General features: G+C 39.3%; 1 protein-coding gene and 1 pseudogene across 6 annotated transcripts in view; both read right to left on the reverse strand.

Moving 5' to 3' along the window:
* Positions 1 to 16158, reverse strand: part of RNF13 (ring finger protein 13) — a 146142-nt gene that overhangs the window by 93861 nt on the left and 36123 nt on the right. For 5 of the 6 annotated variants that reach the window (XM_036443670.2, XM_036443668.2, XM_036443667.2 and 2 more), the window contains exon 3: positions 11310 to 11390. The exons of the other annotated variant lie outside the window; for it this stretch is intronic. In XM_036443670.2, the coding sequence (XP_036299563.1) occupies positions 11310 to 11390 (81 nt within the window). The remainder of the gene's footprint in view (positions 1 to 11309; positions 11391 to 16158) is intronic. 6 annotated transcript variants of the gene reach the window in all.
* Positions 3323 to 4584, reverse strand: LOC118722309 (annotated as a pseudogene).

The following is a 16158-nucleotide window of genomic DNA, read 5'->3' on the forward strand; positions in this document are numbered from 1 at the left end:
GAACATGAGCAGCTACTGCCAAATTCCCTGGTGATGACAGGTCTATCATGACTGCCACCTGATGGATATTAATTGAAAGACTTCCCAATGTCAGAGATGTAAAACATGGGTAAGAAAATGTGGGTTTTTTTTAACCCTCCTCTAAGGATATGTTGGTTTTTATATTGTTTTCAGAGGGAGAAAGGGAGGAAGAAAAGGGGAGGGTGGGAAGAGTGACAGAGACAGAGACAGAAACAGAGACAGAGACAGAGACAGAGAGAGAGAGAGAGAGAGAGAGAGAGAGAGAGAGAGAGAGAGAAACACCCATGTGAGAAAGTTGCCTCCCACTGATACCCTGACTGAGGATACAATCCGAAACCTAGGTATGTGTCTGGACCAGAAGTCAAACCCATAACCTTTTGGTGTAAAAGGTCAACATTCCAACCAATTGAGCTATTGGGCCAGGGCTGAAATGCATCTTAGAATAAATTTATGATATGTACAGACAAAAAAAAAAAGGGGGGGGGGGGGCTACAAGTGTAACTTTAATAAGGTCTTTGCTTTTGCCCAAGCACACTCAATGGTTAAGTGTCCACCCATGTACCAGGAGGTCGCAGGTGCGATTCCGGTCAGGGCACATGCCCAGGTTGCAGGATCAATCCCCAGTGTGTGTGGGGGGAGGAGGATGCAGAAGGCAGCCTATTAATGTTGATGTTTCTATCTCTCCCTCTTCCTTCCTCTTCCTCAAATCTATAAAGATTTTTTTTCTTAAAAAAAAAAAGGTATTTGCTTTAAATCATTTCTATACTGTTGAATGTGTTATGACAAGCATGTATTATTTTTTAATTTTATTATTTTTTAATCCTCAAGAATATGTTTTTACTTATTTATTTATTTATTTATTTATTTATTTTTGTTTTATAGAAAGAGAGGAAGGAAGAGAGAGAAGCATCTATATTAAAGGGAAGCATCGATCAGCCACTTCATGTATGCACACTGGCCAGGGAACAAACCCACAACATAGATATCTGCCCTGAGTAGGAATTGAACCCACAACCTTTTGGTGTATAGGATAGTGCTCCAACCAACTGAGCCACCGAGTCAGGGCAGCCTGTATTATTTTCAAACCTAAAATTTATAAAAATACACATATGCTAAAAGTACAAAAAACTACTAGCATTAGTGAAAAATTGAATTCTTAAAAAACTCTTAAATTATTAAACATATCTTTCCTGATGATTGTGCTAAAAAAAAAAAAAAAAAGAATAACTTCCTAAAATAGTTCCTATTCTCCCCTCAGAGGTGAGTCACTTAAAACTAATGCAAATTTACTTTCTTTGATCCATGAAGTCTCTGAGGTAGGGTAATAATGAGTTCTGCCAATTAATTGGCAGAAGTTCTTTACTAGTAAATAGGAGTGGCCAAGAAAATGCTGCCTGAAGCCAGGTCCACATGTCTAAAGTCACCCTCTAGGGCCAATCCCTTTCAAAAGGATGCTTGCTCCACAATTAAGAACCCTCCTCATCTCTGTCTTCTGAAGGGGGTCCTTTATGCCAATACATAGGAAACCCAAGAAAACTACCAATGCCTACGATACTAAGAAACTGGATGCCCGCTTTTCTTCTCTTTGCTATTGTAATTCTGTGATGATTAAACGAGATTCTGGACAAAAACAGTGCGTGTATAGTGGCACCTCAATTATCATCAAATGCATAATGCAGTAAATTTACAGTATATTAATATGTTGACTTTTATAAAGCTTTTATGACTATACAGCAAAGCTTTTATGACTATAAAGCAAAGTGCACAAAATATAATTTTTCAGCTTGATGCATTTTCTGACATACCTGTATCAGGACATAAAACATGAACAGCACTCCAGAAGTTCCCTTCATCCTCCCTGCCATTCATTCACTGCTCCCCAACCCAATCTCTCTCTCTCTCTCTCTCTCTCTCTCTCTCTCTCTTTCTCTCTCTCTCTCTCTTCCCCCTCCCTCCTACTCTGTCTAAAATCAATGGGGAAATATTATTGGGTGGTGGGGTTTTTTTGTTTTGTTTTTTTTAAGTAAAAGCAGGGCCAGTAAGTGTTGCTCAGTGGTTGAGCGTCGACCTATGAACCAGGAGATCACAGTTAGTTTCTGGGTCTCAGTGCATGCCCGGGTTGCAGGCTCAATCCCAATTAGAGGGTGTGCAGAAGGCAGCCAATTGATGATTCTCTCATCCTTGATGTTTCTACTTCCTCTCTGAAATCAATGAAAACATATTTAAAAAAAAAAAAAAAAAAAAAAAAGGAAGAAGAGAAGAAGTGAAAAATTGGTGTTTCAGTGAATACCCAAAGTTATGAATTAATAACTGCAGTAACATCAAACAATTAACATTTGCTGAGCCAAGGCACTCAGTACTGTGTCAAGCAGTATGCCCTTTAAATGTTCTAACTCGGTTCATCTTTGCAACCTTATGAGATAACTACTATTATTATTATCATCCCTATTTTAAAGTTGAGAAATCATCTAAGTTTCAAAAAAAGTAACTTGCCCAAGGTTACATATAATGCAATCCCCAGAAATTTTGACTCCAGATGCTATGTTCTCAACCACTATGCTATATTACCTCCACAAGATTAAAAAAAAAAAAAAAAAAAAAAGTGGATAAAGAGCAAAATGGACAACAAGAAGAGGAATGGACATTTACAACAATGAACAAGCAAAAATATTAGTCGAAAGGGAACTTAAGGCTGATTCCAAAATTTGATACAAATACTTCAAATGATGTGGATGTCAATCTTACGCCCTGGGCAGGTGGGTAGTTCAGTTGTTAAAGCGTCATTCCATATACCAAAGATTATGGGTTTGATTCCTGCCCAATCAGGGCACATATCTTGGTTGTGGGTTTGATCCCTGGTTAGGTGTGTATGGGAGGCAACCAACTGATGTTTTACTCTCTCCCTCACCTTTCTTCTCTCTGTAAAATCAATAAAAACATATCCTCAGGTGAGGATTTTAAAAAAAGATATCAACCTTTCTGTCATAATTTTTACATTCAATCCAAGACCAAGAGTTATACTGGTCAATCAGATGTTATCAGCTATCATTTTCCTACTGTGAGACAGATGATTTTATTTATTTTTTGAGTGTTTAATTCAAATCTATTATACATTAGTTGTTTCTAAAATGTTGATCCACAGACCAACATTGTTACACGTGTGTACCAACAAAAACAAAACGCAGAGAATCACTGCCATCTCTATAAAAGGAATGGCTCCTTTTCTAACATTCTTTAAAAATATGCATTGTCCAGTCTTTGCACCTCACCAAAAGTGGCAATGTAATAAATACATTGGCTTAGTTCTCTTGCCTGTTCGGCAAGGTCCACCAACTACCTGTTATATGCCATCTTCCTTTTGGATTTCTCCAGGGCTTTGTCCATGGTTTTCTTGTTCTCCCTCAACTTCTGGGACAGTACCTCTTGCCCTTTAGTTTATGATTCAGTCCTATACCGGAGAAATGGAACAACTAGCTGGGGCACTCGTCATTGTCACAGCTGATCATTTCTCCATAGGAAACCGGATTGCACAGAGAGTATGTGGGCTCATTCAGGTTGATGGGAAGGTCTGCAGGGAATACTTCTCTCTCTGCTTTGGCCTTGGAGCATATCTTCTTCTTGGAGGCCTTTGCTTTCTTTTCCTTAGGTGATCCCAAGGTGATGTCATCATGGCTGTGACTATTAGCTGCATTCTCCCAATTTTTGTTGTTGCACTGTCTCAGAGACCTCTTGTTATTGGGCTTTTATGCCTATGTGATTATCTCATTCTTGGATTTATCCTGGACATCTTTGCCACTATGGCTAGTGGTGTCATTGACTTCTTGGTGTTCCTCAAAGAGTTCCACGTGACTGTCCACCTGCCTGATCCTGTTCTCCACCATCTGACTCACAATATGGATCTTCTCGTCGCTTAGCTCCTGGCTCCAGATCAGGGGCTCTCTGCATTCTCTGGTTGCTCTCCACCTCCTGTTTAAACATCTCATAATACTCATCTAGTTCCTTCAGGATTTCTTGCTATTTAATGTTGATCTCCCGCACCAGCAATATGCTGCTCTGCAGGTCGAAAGACAGAGACCCAACAGAGTCCAGGTAGCCCTCCACATAGTTCACCAGGTAGATCTGCTCCCGCTGGCCACTCTGTGTGGCTTTCTGCTTCCTCCAGCCCGCACCCCCTCGGAGCCCAGCCCTGCAATGTGCAAACCTCCCGCCCACCCACAAGTCCCCACTCCTGCCCACTCTACCCAGCTATGTCTGTGACCATGCAGCCTGGCACCTGTGTAGATGGGCTGGGCCAGTGCTTCTCGCCTCAGGTGCTGGGTGGGCGGACATGCAGATGCGCTCCCAGGCACAGGGGCGAGGGCCAGGCCAAGCAAGAGCGCTACCCACCAGCTGTACTTTTCTACGTTGTCCAACGTAGAAAACCCCCAGATGATTTTATTTATATCAATAACTTCCTAGAATGCTAAAAATATCTATTGCCTTTTCCTCTAATTCTTTATTAGATCATTCTTTAAAAATCTACCAGTAACTTTCATATACAGGATACATTTAATTCCTTTTTTACAAATAATTGGACATTATGCTCCTCTTATGCAGCAAAACATCCTTTAGCTATAATTCATAGCATAGTAAATTCCTTTAACACTGCTCTGCATACACCAGCTGCATTTCATGAGGGCTCTGTTTAAGTATTAGAATGGATAAGACTGAGGCCCTACCCTAGTAATATCTGAAAAGAACTAACCACAAAAAATGGAAAAGGATCCCAAGTCAAATTTATAGAAAATATTCCTTTATTAACTTTTGGTCGAGAATATGTTTGTATATTTTCAGAAAACAACTCTGAGATCATGTGGGTTCCTGCAACAGAGAGGAATTGACAGGACTGCTCCAACCATGAAAACAGAAGAGAAGCAGTCCAGAGATGGATGATGCTGACGTTGCCTTGCCATACTAGCAGTCAGCAGCTGTATGTCACTGCAAGTTGCTCAGGACCAAACCAGAGAGGGTCGGACCTGCATTACCCCCGTTTGTCCACCATCCAAAACTGAAATATCATTGCTGACATATACACATAAGGAACTGTTTGACATTGAAATTGGGTCTCAGAAGAACTGTTGGCCCAGAAAGAAACTCACTACTGATTATTTGCCTTTCAGCATAACCATTATAGCTTGTCTCATTTTCGGTTCTTATTACCGTATTTTTCGGACCATAAGACGCTCCGGACCATAAGACGCACCAGTTTTTAGAGAAGGGAAATGAAGAAAAAAAGATTCTGAAACAAATAGTGTCCTAAAATATTTTATGTGCATTAAAACCCAACATCACTGTCATAAACACATGTAATCAACCCTGTAAAGTAAACAGCAGCATTTAGAACCATTTTAGAGCCGGGCAAGTAAAAAAACTTTTTTTTTAAAGTATATGTGTAGGCTATATTTGGACCATAAGACGCAGGGACTTTTCCCCCCCACTTCTGGGGGGAAAAAAGTGCATCTTATGGTCCGAAAAATACAGTAAGTAGCACATGATCTCACTCATCTAGGGGAAATGATGAACAGCATAGATTGATGAACAAGAACAGATGCAGAGACAAGGAGGCATGGATCAGACTTGGACCTCAGGGGGAGAGTGGGGATAAAAGGGAGAGATCAACCAAAGGACTTGTGTGCATACATATGAGCTTAACCAGTGGTCAAGAACAACAGGGGAGTAGGGCATGAGTGGGAAGGGGTGGAGGATGAGAATGGGGGGATGAAGACAAATACGTGATACCTTACAAATACATCAAACCTTAATCAATAAAGAAATTTTTTTAAAAAGAACTAACCCAAATAAAAGAAGATAAAAAAACAATGAATAAGCAACATGTAGTACAACTGCATAGAACAGAGCAAATCTGCTCTACAAGAGGCAATAACAGAAAGAGCGGTGGTTCTGACACCTGACTGTATTTCAGTTGGGTGCCAAAAACTGACCATAATACTATAAATGACCTGACCAATATAACAATAGATATTGTTCAATTTTTTTTTTTAAGTTCAAGATCTAATTGGCTTTATTCAACAATTCATGAATCGGGCAGCACCTCACCTAGTAAATGGAAAGGTGCCCTAAGCTATCACTCTTTTAACATGTTCTAGACAATATATTTCTATTGATGCACTGTAAAACCAAATTAGGTTTTTGGCAAGTACATCAGTTATTTCAACGAATTTTTGATATGTTGCATCTAAGCTATATTTCTACTCTTTTCAGTACCTAACTATTAAGACTCAAGGGCAAACATTAGTAGATTAACCATTCCAAGCTTCATGCCATCTGCAAATCCAATAGCCATTCCTTCCAAGTCTTTCTGCAATCAAGAAATGTACTGAATGTGAGGGTTATAGATCAATTAAAGTTAAGCCCTTGCCCCGGTTGGTTTGCTCAGTGAAGAGTGTCTGCCCGCAGACTGAAGTCCCAGTTTTGATTCCAGTCAGGGCACATGCCCGGGTGTGGGCTCCATCCCCAGTAGGAGGCATGAAGGAGGCAGCTGTTCAATGATTCTTTCATTATAGATGTTTCTCTTTCCCTCTCCCTTCCTCTCTGAAATCAAAGTTAAGCCCTTGCCCTAGCCAATTTGGCTCAGTGGATAGAGCGTGAACACATGAACTGAAGGGTCATGGGTTCGATTCCCAGTCAAGGGCATGTACCTTGGTTGCAGGCTCGATCCCAAGCCCCGCATGGTGCATGGGGAAGGCAATAAATGTGTCTCTCAATGATGTTTCTCCCCCCTCCCTTCCACTCTCTAAAAATCAATGGGAAAAATATTTCACAGATGAGGATTAACAAAAAAAAAAAAAAGCTAAACCCTTGCTCTGGCCAGATGGCTCAGTTGGTTGGAATGTCATGCCATACACCAAAGGGTTTCGGATTTGATTCCCTATCAGGCCATATACCTAGGTTGTGGTTCGATCCCTGGTTGAGGCAAGAATAGCCAATGTTTCTCTCTCACATAGATCTATATGTGTTTCTTTCTTTCTCTCTCTCTCTCTCTCTCTCTCTCTCTCTCTCTCTCTCTCTCCCCCCCTCTCTTTCATATCAATGAAAATATATCCTCCGATGAGAATTTAAAAAATAAAATAAAAGGTTAACTGGATCAAAAGAAAGGGTTTTCAAAAACCTCTTCAAAAATTAGATATTATATTTATAATATTATTCAGAGCAGTAACTGAGTATCTTTCATCTAAAAATAACATCTCATCTTTTACATACTGTTAGAATTCTTCCCAATAATCTTTTTTGGTTATGTTTTATCAGATTTTAGATTTATAACCTTTACAGATTAAACATTTTATCAATGAGTTAGATTTTAGATTATAATAAAATCTGATTAAAAGATATCATAGATGCTCTGGCCAAGGTGAAATAGGTAAACACTGTGTTTGCTTCCTCCGATGACCACATCAAAATTACAAATAAATTGCCAAAACCGGTTTGGCTCAGTGGATAGAGCGTCGGCTTGGGGACTGAAGGGTCCCAGGTCCGATACCGGTCAAAGGCATGTACCTTGGTTGCGGTCATATCCCCAGTGGAGAGTGTGCAAGAGGCAGCTGATCGATGACTCTCTCTCATCGATGTTTCTAACTCTCTATCTCTCTCTCTTCCTCTCTGTACAAAATCAATAAAATATATATTTTTTAAAAAATTACAAATAAATTATAGAATAATCAACCTGAAAAACCATCTGAAGTTAGCTGGACAGAATTCCCATAACTAAGGACATAAAGAAGCCACATCTGGTAGGAGGGGCTGAGACCCACATCACATCTGATGGTTGAGAATCATCAGGAGGAATATCTCGTCTGCAGAGGTCCCACCTAAGGAGCAAGGGGTCCCAGGCCCACACTGGGCTCCCTAGCCCAGGGTTCTGGTGCCAGGAAGAGGAGCCTCTACAACATCTGGCTGGGAAAATCAACAGAGACTCTATCCAGATGAGACAGAGGGGTGCTGGAAACCCAGGCATCCCCTTAAAGGGCCTGTGTACAGTCTCAGTTTCCCATACTCACCCTAAGCTCCTTTGAAGGGGCAGTAGCTTGAAAGGTACCAGAAACATACATAGAGAAACTGACTTGTAAGGCTTTGGGTAAGGGTGGAGGGACAGCAGAGATTGTTCCCATGTTGGAACCACCCCCACAACAGCCCGAAGGTACAGGCGCTTCAGAGATCTTCAGACCCCAGGCAGGCAAGAATTGGCTTCAGAATGCCCTTTACTCCTGGCTGAAAGACTCCATCCAGTCACAGCAATGGTGCCAAACCTAAATATTCACTAACCTGGTGAACATTAACCTGGTTAACACCATTTGCCTTACTCTGAAACTCCCTGAGACCTTGCTCCACCCAAAGCTTTGACTATTCCTCAAAGGCAGCCATCTCACTAGTGCTTCAAACTGTCCTAGTAACTCTCAAAGGTCCAAAGGGTCTGGGAAAGTGGCTAATGGACACACCAAGTCCTGTGCCTCTTGCTGATTGGCCCCAAGCCTGCTCTGTAGTGTGATCAGCCTTGGTTCACTGTGTGGCCTCTGCCACATGCCTTTAGGCCCACCACAGGCAGCTACCAACTGTGGATCATTTTGTAGCTCCTACCAGGTGGCCCATGGCCAAGCACAGGCAGCAGCTGACCTTGTCCTGAACAGGAGCCCTACCCAAGAGTCCTCAAAACCAACATACCTGGTAGCCAGCTTCAGACCACACAAAGAACTACCCATTAGATCCACAAACAGCATACCCAAAGGGTGGTCTCAGCAGGCACCAAAGCTTCTCTGGGGCAAATCCCACTCCATGCGGTCAGTCCCTGCACAGCAAGCAGCTGGTCCACTATGATTATGGCTAATCCTTCCAGCCAGCCAGTCTGAGGCTCAACTCCCACCCAATGAACTGCAACTGGAGGACACACACAACCCACATTCTTGGAGCACCCAGCTGAGATTATCAGAAAGACTGTGCCACTGGGCTCCACAACACACGTACTATATAAGGACACCCTGTGAAGATCTACCTAATACATAGAAACAAACACAGAGGGGCAGCCAAAATGAGAACACAAATAACACATCCCAAATGAAGTAAAAGGGAAAAACTCCAGAAAAAGAAACAAACCAAATGGAGGCATGCAATCTACCAGAAACGGAGTTCAATGAACTTGGGGAAGACCAGATAAAAAGTTTCTACGGGGTTGAACATTTTTTAGGTTGAGAGCAGCCTCCCTCATAGCTAGTATTTCACTAAATATGTGGCTAGCCACTACCTAGCCTGCAGCCGGTCAGCGAGAAAAATCCATGTGTTAGATTTGGGGAAATAGGCTAGCAAAGGACAGCTCCCTGATTAGCTGGATAGTAGTAGAATATTCTGGGGTAATATCACAGACGCCTCCTGATCAGAGAAAAGGGGATCTCTGGAAGTCAATGACTTAATCCTTACCAAGCCAGATCTATATGTGATTCTGGGTTTTATTCTTGAAACAGTTTGGGAACTGCTTTTCCAGGCTATGATACTTTGAACATCTCTATCCCTTTCTAGGTAAATTAGCTAAAAGGGATTCCATTATAAAAATTAAGAAACCCTTCATATACACAAATTATAACCAAGTATGAACTTTTATGAGTTAATAAATTTATAAACTAAAAGCACTACATATTCAGAAAAAAGATCTAAAGGCCTGTAATAGCAGTTAACATCCTAAAGTTTAACTCTAAAGAGAAAAGTGGGATTGGCATGTACAGGTAAACGAAAGGGTGAAGGAAGGCTTTCATTTTTCTTCTGTATACTTACTTCTTTTCTGTTTAAAAAATTTTACAATGAGAAATAGTCATACAGTACTGGGAATTTAAAAAACATAATTTAAAATCATGTTTGCAGCACATATACTAAAAGTAACTTTTTTAAAACTTTAAAAAATTAAAACCCAGAGGTGCCTGTCAACCTAATTGAGAATAATAGTTTTACTGTACTTAACACTAAAAATATTCTGTGGTACATATATACACAATTTCATGTATTCTGACTTATATAACATAAAAACTTTATATTATCTTAGAATGGGTAATATGGGTAATACTTTCTAACTATGACCCAGAGGTAGAAAGAAAAAATATATTTTTTTAACTAAAATAAAAATTTTAAACCTTAAATAAAGTTAAAAGACGAGAAAAAAACTGAGGAAAATAATTTGAAGCATAATGGCAAATAATAGATTGATATTTCCTATATATAAAGAATTCTTACAAATCAGTAAGAATCAACATCTTGATTTAAAAATAGGCAAAGAGCATTAACAGTCATATATATCTCTCTCTCTCTTTCTCTCTTTCACACATACACACACACACACACACACACACCCAGCAAAAAACATTAAAATGGTCAATCTCAGTTTTTTATCAATCAATAAATACTTGGTAATATCTAGTATTAAATATGGTATACAGAAAAGGACAGCCTGAGACACTAAATTTAGAAGGGCAACCTGGAATACCAAAGAAATTTTAAACATGTGTTCCATAAACAAAGCAATTCTACATTTGGAAAAGTATCTTAAGCAAATAAACAGATATATAAGGATAAAGACATTCAGGTACTATGAAAAATTAAATAAATATTCAAAAATCCATAGTGTCTTATGATACTGCAAAACCACGCAGCCAGTACAAATAAAAATGTACCACCTCTGCCGAAACCAGTTTGGCTCTGAAAGGTCCCGGGTTCGATTCCGGTCAAGGGCATGTACCTTGGTTGCAGGCACATCCCCAGTTGGGGGTGTGCAAGAGGCAGCTGATTGATGACTCTCTCATCCTTCTCTCTTCCTCTCTGTGAAAAATCAATAAAATATATTTTTTTTAAAATACCACCGCTGTTAGCATGAAAAGATTTTCTAAATATATGATTAAGTGAAAAAGGCAGGCAACCAAGTAGTATTTTCTATTAGTGTTAAATACAGATTTACATAAGCATTTATATATATGCACACATATCTACAAATACACAACACGGCATATATTGTAGAAAACAGGTCTAAAATATTGCATACCAAAATGTATTACAGTGGCTAGTCCAGAATAATACAATCATAGGTGATTTTCACTTTCTTCTTCATACCTTTTGAATTGTTGAAAACCTGTACAAATGAATATGTATTGGTTTTCTGATGAGAAATAGTAATAAATATTTTCATTCTTGAAACAAAGAGCAATAAAATCACCTTATTAAATGCTTTGTCCTGTAATCATATATTACTATTTTCTTACCTTTAAACCTTCAGCTGGAAGTCTATAACCAAATCTTGCTGGAAGATCATCAAATGTCTGAGACACATTTTCAAAATTATACTAAATGTAAAATTAGAAACAATCCAGTTACAACCAATTTAAACATAACATTAAAAACAAAAAGTTTATTAAATTATTTGAGTTGTCATTTCCATAATTCTGATTTATAATCAGTTTATTACAGAAAAATTTTATAAATGTGTATTCACTAAAATAGCAAGGAATACATACAATTTACAACATATACAGCTGCTTAAATTGAATTCTGATTTCATATAATAATTAAACAACAGCAATAATTCTATAACATTAAACTGCAGACTATTTTCTGAGTTTTTCCCAGGGACAATACCCTAGACACGGGATTTTCTAGAAAGGTTTTTTCTCTGCAGGATTCCACTTTATTTTCTCTATATTATAGAGTCTGACTTAATAGAAGAGATTTATAGGATTTTTTGCCCTAGCTATGAAAAATGCATTTTCCCCAAAGCAAGGAGGAATATCAAATCCTACTTTTAAAGCATTGTCATTTTTTTATATAATCTGGAAATTTTTATCTAGGTCTAAATAATGAAAGGATTAAACTGAATGAAGTACATACATATAGAAAACCTATTTTAACAGTTTTCTCCTATTGATTCCTATGCTAAAATATCAGTCATCGCCAAAACCGGTTTGGCTCAGTGGTAGAGCGTCGGTCTGCGGACTGAAAGATTCTAGGTTCGATTCCGGTCAAGGGCATGTACCTTGGTTGTGGACACATCCCCAGTAGGGAGTGTGCAAGAGGCAGCTGATCGATGATTCTCTCTCATCGATGTTTCTAACTCTCTATCCCTCTCTGTAAAAAATCAATAAAAATTTTAAAAATAAAATAAATAAATAAATAAAAAATATATCAGCCCTCTACCAACACAGAACAAAACAAAAGAAATAGTAAATAAGTAACTTAGAAACACAGACAAAACACGTATGTTGCATTAGAAATTCAGATAGTTGTCATAAACTGTAGGCAAAAAAAATAGAAAAATAGAACATATTTGTTTGAATATAGATAAAAAGAATGAAACAAAGCAAGAGTATTATGTATAGATAGCCAAGGTTAGAAGGATCAAGCAAAACTTAAATATTCATAAACATGAATTAGATCGGACATCCAAGTTGATGGCTATATCATCCCTAAATCAAACAGCTACTGGTGATCCCCATTTTAGCTTCATGTGTCATCTGCCAGAGACATGCAGATAAATAGCACTTCAGGTTAACAGCAAGTTACAGCTGTGTTCATATGCAAATACCTCACATCTCTCCCATAAAGCAAGCAAAAGTTGGATCTAGACACCTTCCATCTGTCAAGTACCCTCGCTAACCTCAGCTCATGCCCTGGTAACCACCCTGTCACCAGGGAAAGCTGATGAAGCAGAGAGAGACTGGACAAAATGATGACAGTAACATAGGACTTGGGCAGTGTATTCTCGCATTCCACTTGTACCCTATCGCAAGTGCCTCAGCATATCCATCTATTCCCTGTACTTCTCACTGTATGTTTGTAATTAATTCAATAAGCTGTGTGATTAAGCACCTGAATTTAGTCTCTGCAGCTATCCACTGTGCCACCTCTAGAATAGTCAGCCTGGTGTTATACTTGTTATACATGTTTTGTCTGTGTTTCTGAAGTTACTTATTTACTATTATACTTGGAGGCCAGCGCTGCTTCTGAGTCATTTCTGACTGTAACACTAATTCACCTTTGCAGAGTGCACTAGGATTGAAACTGCGTTAGAGTCACAAAGTGCTGTTATATTCATCACCATATGCATCGTTTAACCTCCTAAGTAAAAGACCTTTCTTTAACTGATTAATTCAATTACAGTCAGCTCTGTGTTGAGTTTGAGAAAGTCATTTAATTCTGCCAAGGCCAAAGACACTATTGTAAAATAAAGAACCTGACCTAGATCAACATAAATACACCAAAAATATAAATATATAAAAAAATATATAAATGTGTGCAAACTATTTTTTAAAGGTACTTTTAAAATTAGGAAATGGAAAAGCAACTATACTAAAGGTTGTTTTTTTTTTTTATCATTTCCTATTATTAAGGAATTTCACTTTTTTATTAGAAGTTCAGAAATAAAATATCTGCCTTGACCTAGATAGTACTTGTAATATTAGGACTTGGAATCAGTTTTGTTATTAAATAAGACCCGATTTTGAAATTAATTTGTGTTTTCTTAATAGCAAAACAAGGACTGTCTCACACTGCCTCATATAGTCTCACTAGAGGCCTAGTGCACAAAGTTCATACATGGGTTGGGTCCCTAGCAGCTGCCAGCTGCCAGCCAGGGGCCTTCCTTCATTTCACACTGCCCCCTGGTGGTCAGTAATGTTACAGCGAGCAATCGAACTCCTAGTTGAACTCCTGAGGGGACACTTTGCATATTAGGCTTTAGATTCAGAGAAGGGGCCAAAATCTAAAATCCAGCCTAAATCGCAGGCCGAATGGTTTACTGAACAGTCATAAACTGTCATTGTGATGGAAACGCAGCAGAGTGCAGTGATAACAGCGCGGTTCGGGATTTGGCCCGCGGGCCTTGTGTTTGACACATGTGCTTTAGATAGATAGATAGATAGATAGATAGATAGATAGATAGATAGATAGATAGATAGATAATAGATAGGTTGTTTAAAGAAACAGTTCTTATCATGAATAAGAGAAATGGAAACAGCTTTAGCACAAAGTGCTTTACATTTTCATACTGAAGGGAGACTGCTGCTCCTGAAATTAAAGCATGCTCACTATAAAATGTTTTAATACTATATAATAAAGAGGGAATATGCTAATTTATAATCACACCCTCACAAAGATGGCGGCACCCACAGCCAATAAGGAAGGAATATGCTAATTGACTGCCATGCCCTCAAAGATGGCGACACTCATCGCCACAGATGGCGGCACCCTTTCTCCTCAGCCCTGCCAGGGCCACAGGCACGCCACACTCCTGCCTCTGGAGTCCCCCAGTCCCCTTGCCCAGCTGACACCAGAGGTGCAGGCAAGCTTCAGATGGTGGCTACCCAGCCGCCCAGGGCCAGTCCAAGGTGCAGGTAACCAGGGCCAACCAAGGCTTGCACTGTCAGCAGTGGCAGCAGTAGAGGTGTGATGGGGCATCACCTTCCCCTAATCACTGGGTCGCCTTCCACCCCTAAGGGCTCCTGGACTGTGAGAGGGGGCAGGTTAGGCTGAGGGACCCCTCACTCCAGTGCATGAATTTTCTAACTAGAGGCCCAGTGAATTTTCATGCACTAGGCCTCTAGTTAGAAAATAAAGTCACTCCTCTCTGGAATTCCATCTACAGTGATTACCACATATAACAGTTTTAATGCCCATATTTTGAAAAGGTCTTTTCCTAAACCAATTCTCCTCTTTGACAGCAGCCTTAGTAAAAAATTTCATTTTATTTAGAAAGTAACAATTATTGAGCACTTATGACATCATGCTTAACATTTAATATGTATTCAGTTATTTAATCCTTACAACAACCCTAAAGTCAGGCACTATTTTCATCCTCATTTTAGAGAGACCACAGATGTTGAAAATAACTTGCTCTAGTAAATTAGAGGAACCAGGATTCTAATCTATGCAGTCTGGCCCCAGAACCCTGGCTCTTAACCCATTACCCTACATCACATGTGTCAAACACAAGGCCCGCGGGCCAAATCTGTGCCGCCAGGCCTTGCAATGTGGCCCGCACCGCGCTGTCATCACTGCACTCCGCTGCGTTTCCATCACAATGACAGTTTATGACTGTTCAGTACACCATTCGGCCCGCGATTTAGGCTGGATTTTCGATTTTGGCCCCTTCTCTGATTGAGTTCGACACCCCTACCCTACATTGTCTCACATACAATCTCATTTTCATAAGAAGTAAAGTGAGACTTAAGAGACATTAAATTTAGCTCAGATTCTAACTCAACTGCTGGAGTACCATGTTGTGTAATCCAATCCATTCATACCACTGGGTGGCTACTCTCTTATTCTGCCCATTAGCCCTCACAAGCACCTACCAATCAATGAATTCTGTCCCTGACAAATCCCTTCAACAGAATCAAAAAGAAGATTGAGAGTAAACCAAAATTGGGTTGTTTGACTCGCTCTAAAACAATATAAGATGGATACTACTTCTCAATAAAATCATGACCCTACTCAAAGCTAATGAGTCACTTGTAGCTTATGAGCCTCAGAACATTCAACATTCATCTTGTTATCTCTAAAGTATCATGCCCCCGCCAATCCTAAGGTTCCATGTTTGTATATATAAATCTACATAATTAATAATTTCATACTTCCTTTGGATCAAAGGAAAAAGAAATTACATAAGAGATGAAAAGAGCCAAAACCGGTTTGGCTCAGAGGATAGAGCATCGGTCTGCGGACTGAAAGGTCCCGGGTTCGACTCTGGTCAAGGGCATGTACATTGGTTGCAGGCACACCTCCAGTAGGGGGTGTGCAAGAGGCAGCTGATTGATGATTCTCTCTAATCGATGTTTCCAACTCTCTATCCCTCTGTAAAAAATCAATAAAACATATTTAAAAAAAAACTATGATCTTAAAAAAAAGAGAGAGATGAAAAGATAATGAATTGCTAACAGAAAAACAACAATCTAAAGTACCAAGGAATGAATACTACTAAAAGAAAACATAAAAGAACTAAATATCCAGTGAAAAGCTATTTATCAGATCAAAGATTTACTGAATTCCTACTGTGTAACTTGCTCTAGGCAGGAGACATAATGTTTAGTAAGATAGTCCTGATTCCAGGTACTCATGATC

Source organism: Pipistrellus kuhlii, unplaced genomic scaffold, assembly GCF_014108245.1.
Source record: "Pipistrellus kuhlii isolate mPipKuh1 unplaced genomic scaffold, mPipKuh1.p scaffold_m20_p_2, whole genome shotgun sequence".
Lineage (NCBI taxonomy): Eukaryota > Metazoa > Chordata > Mammalia > Chiroptera > Vespertilionidae > Pipistrellus > Pipistrellus kuhlii.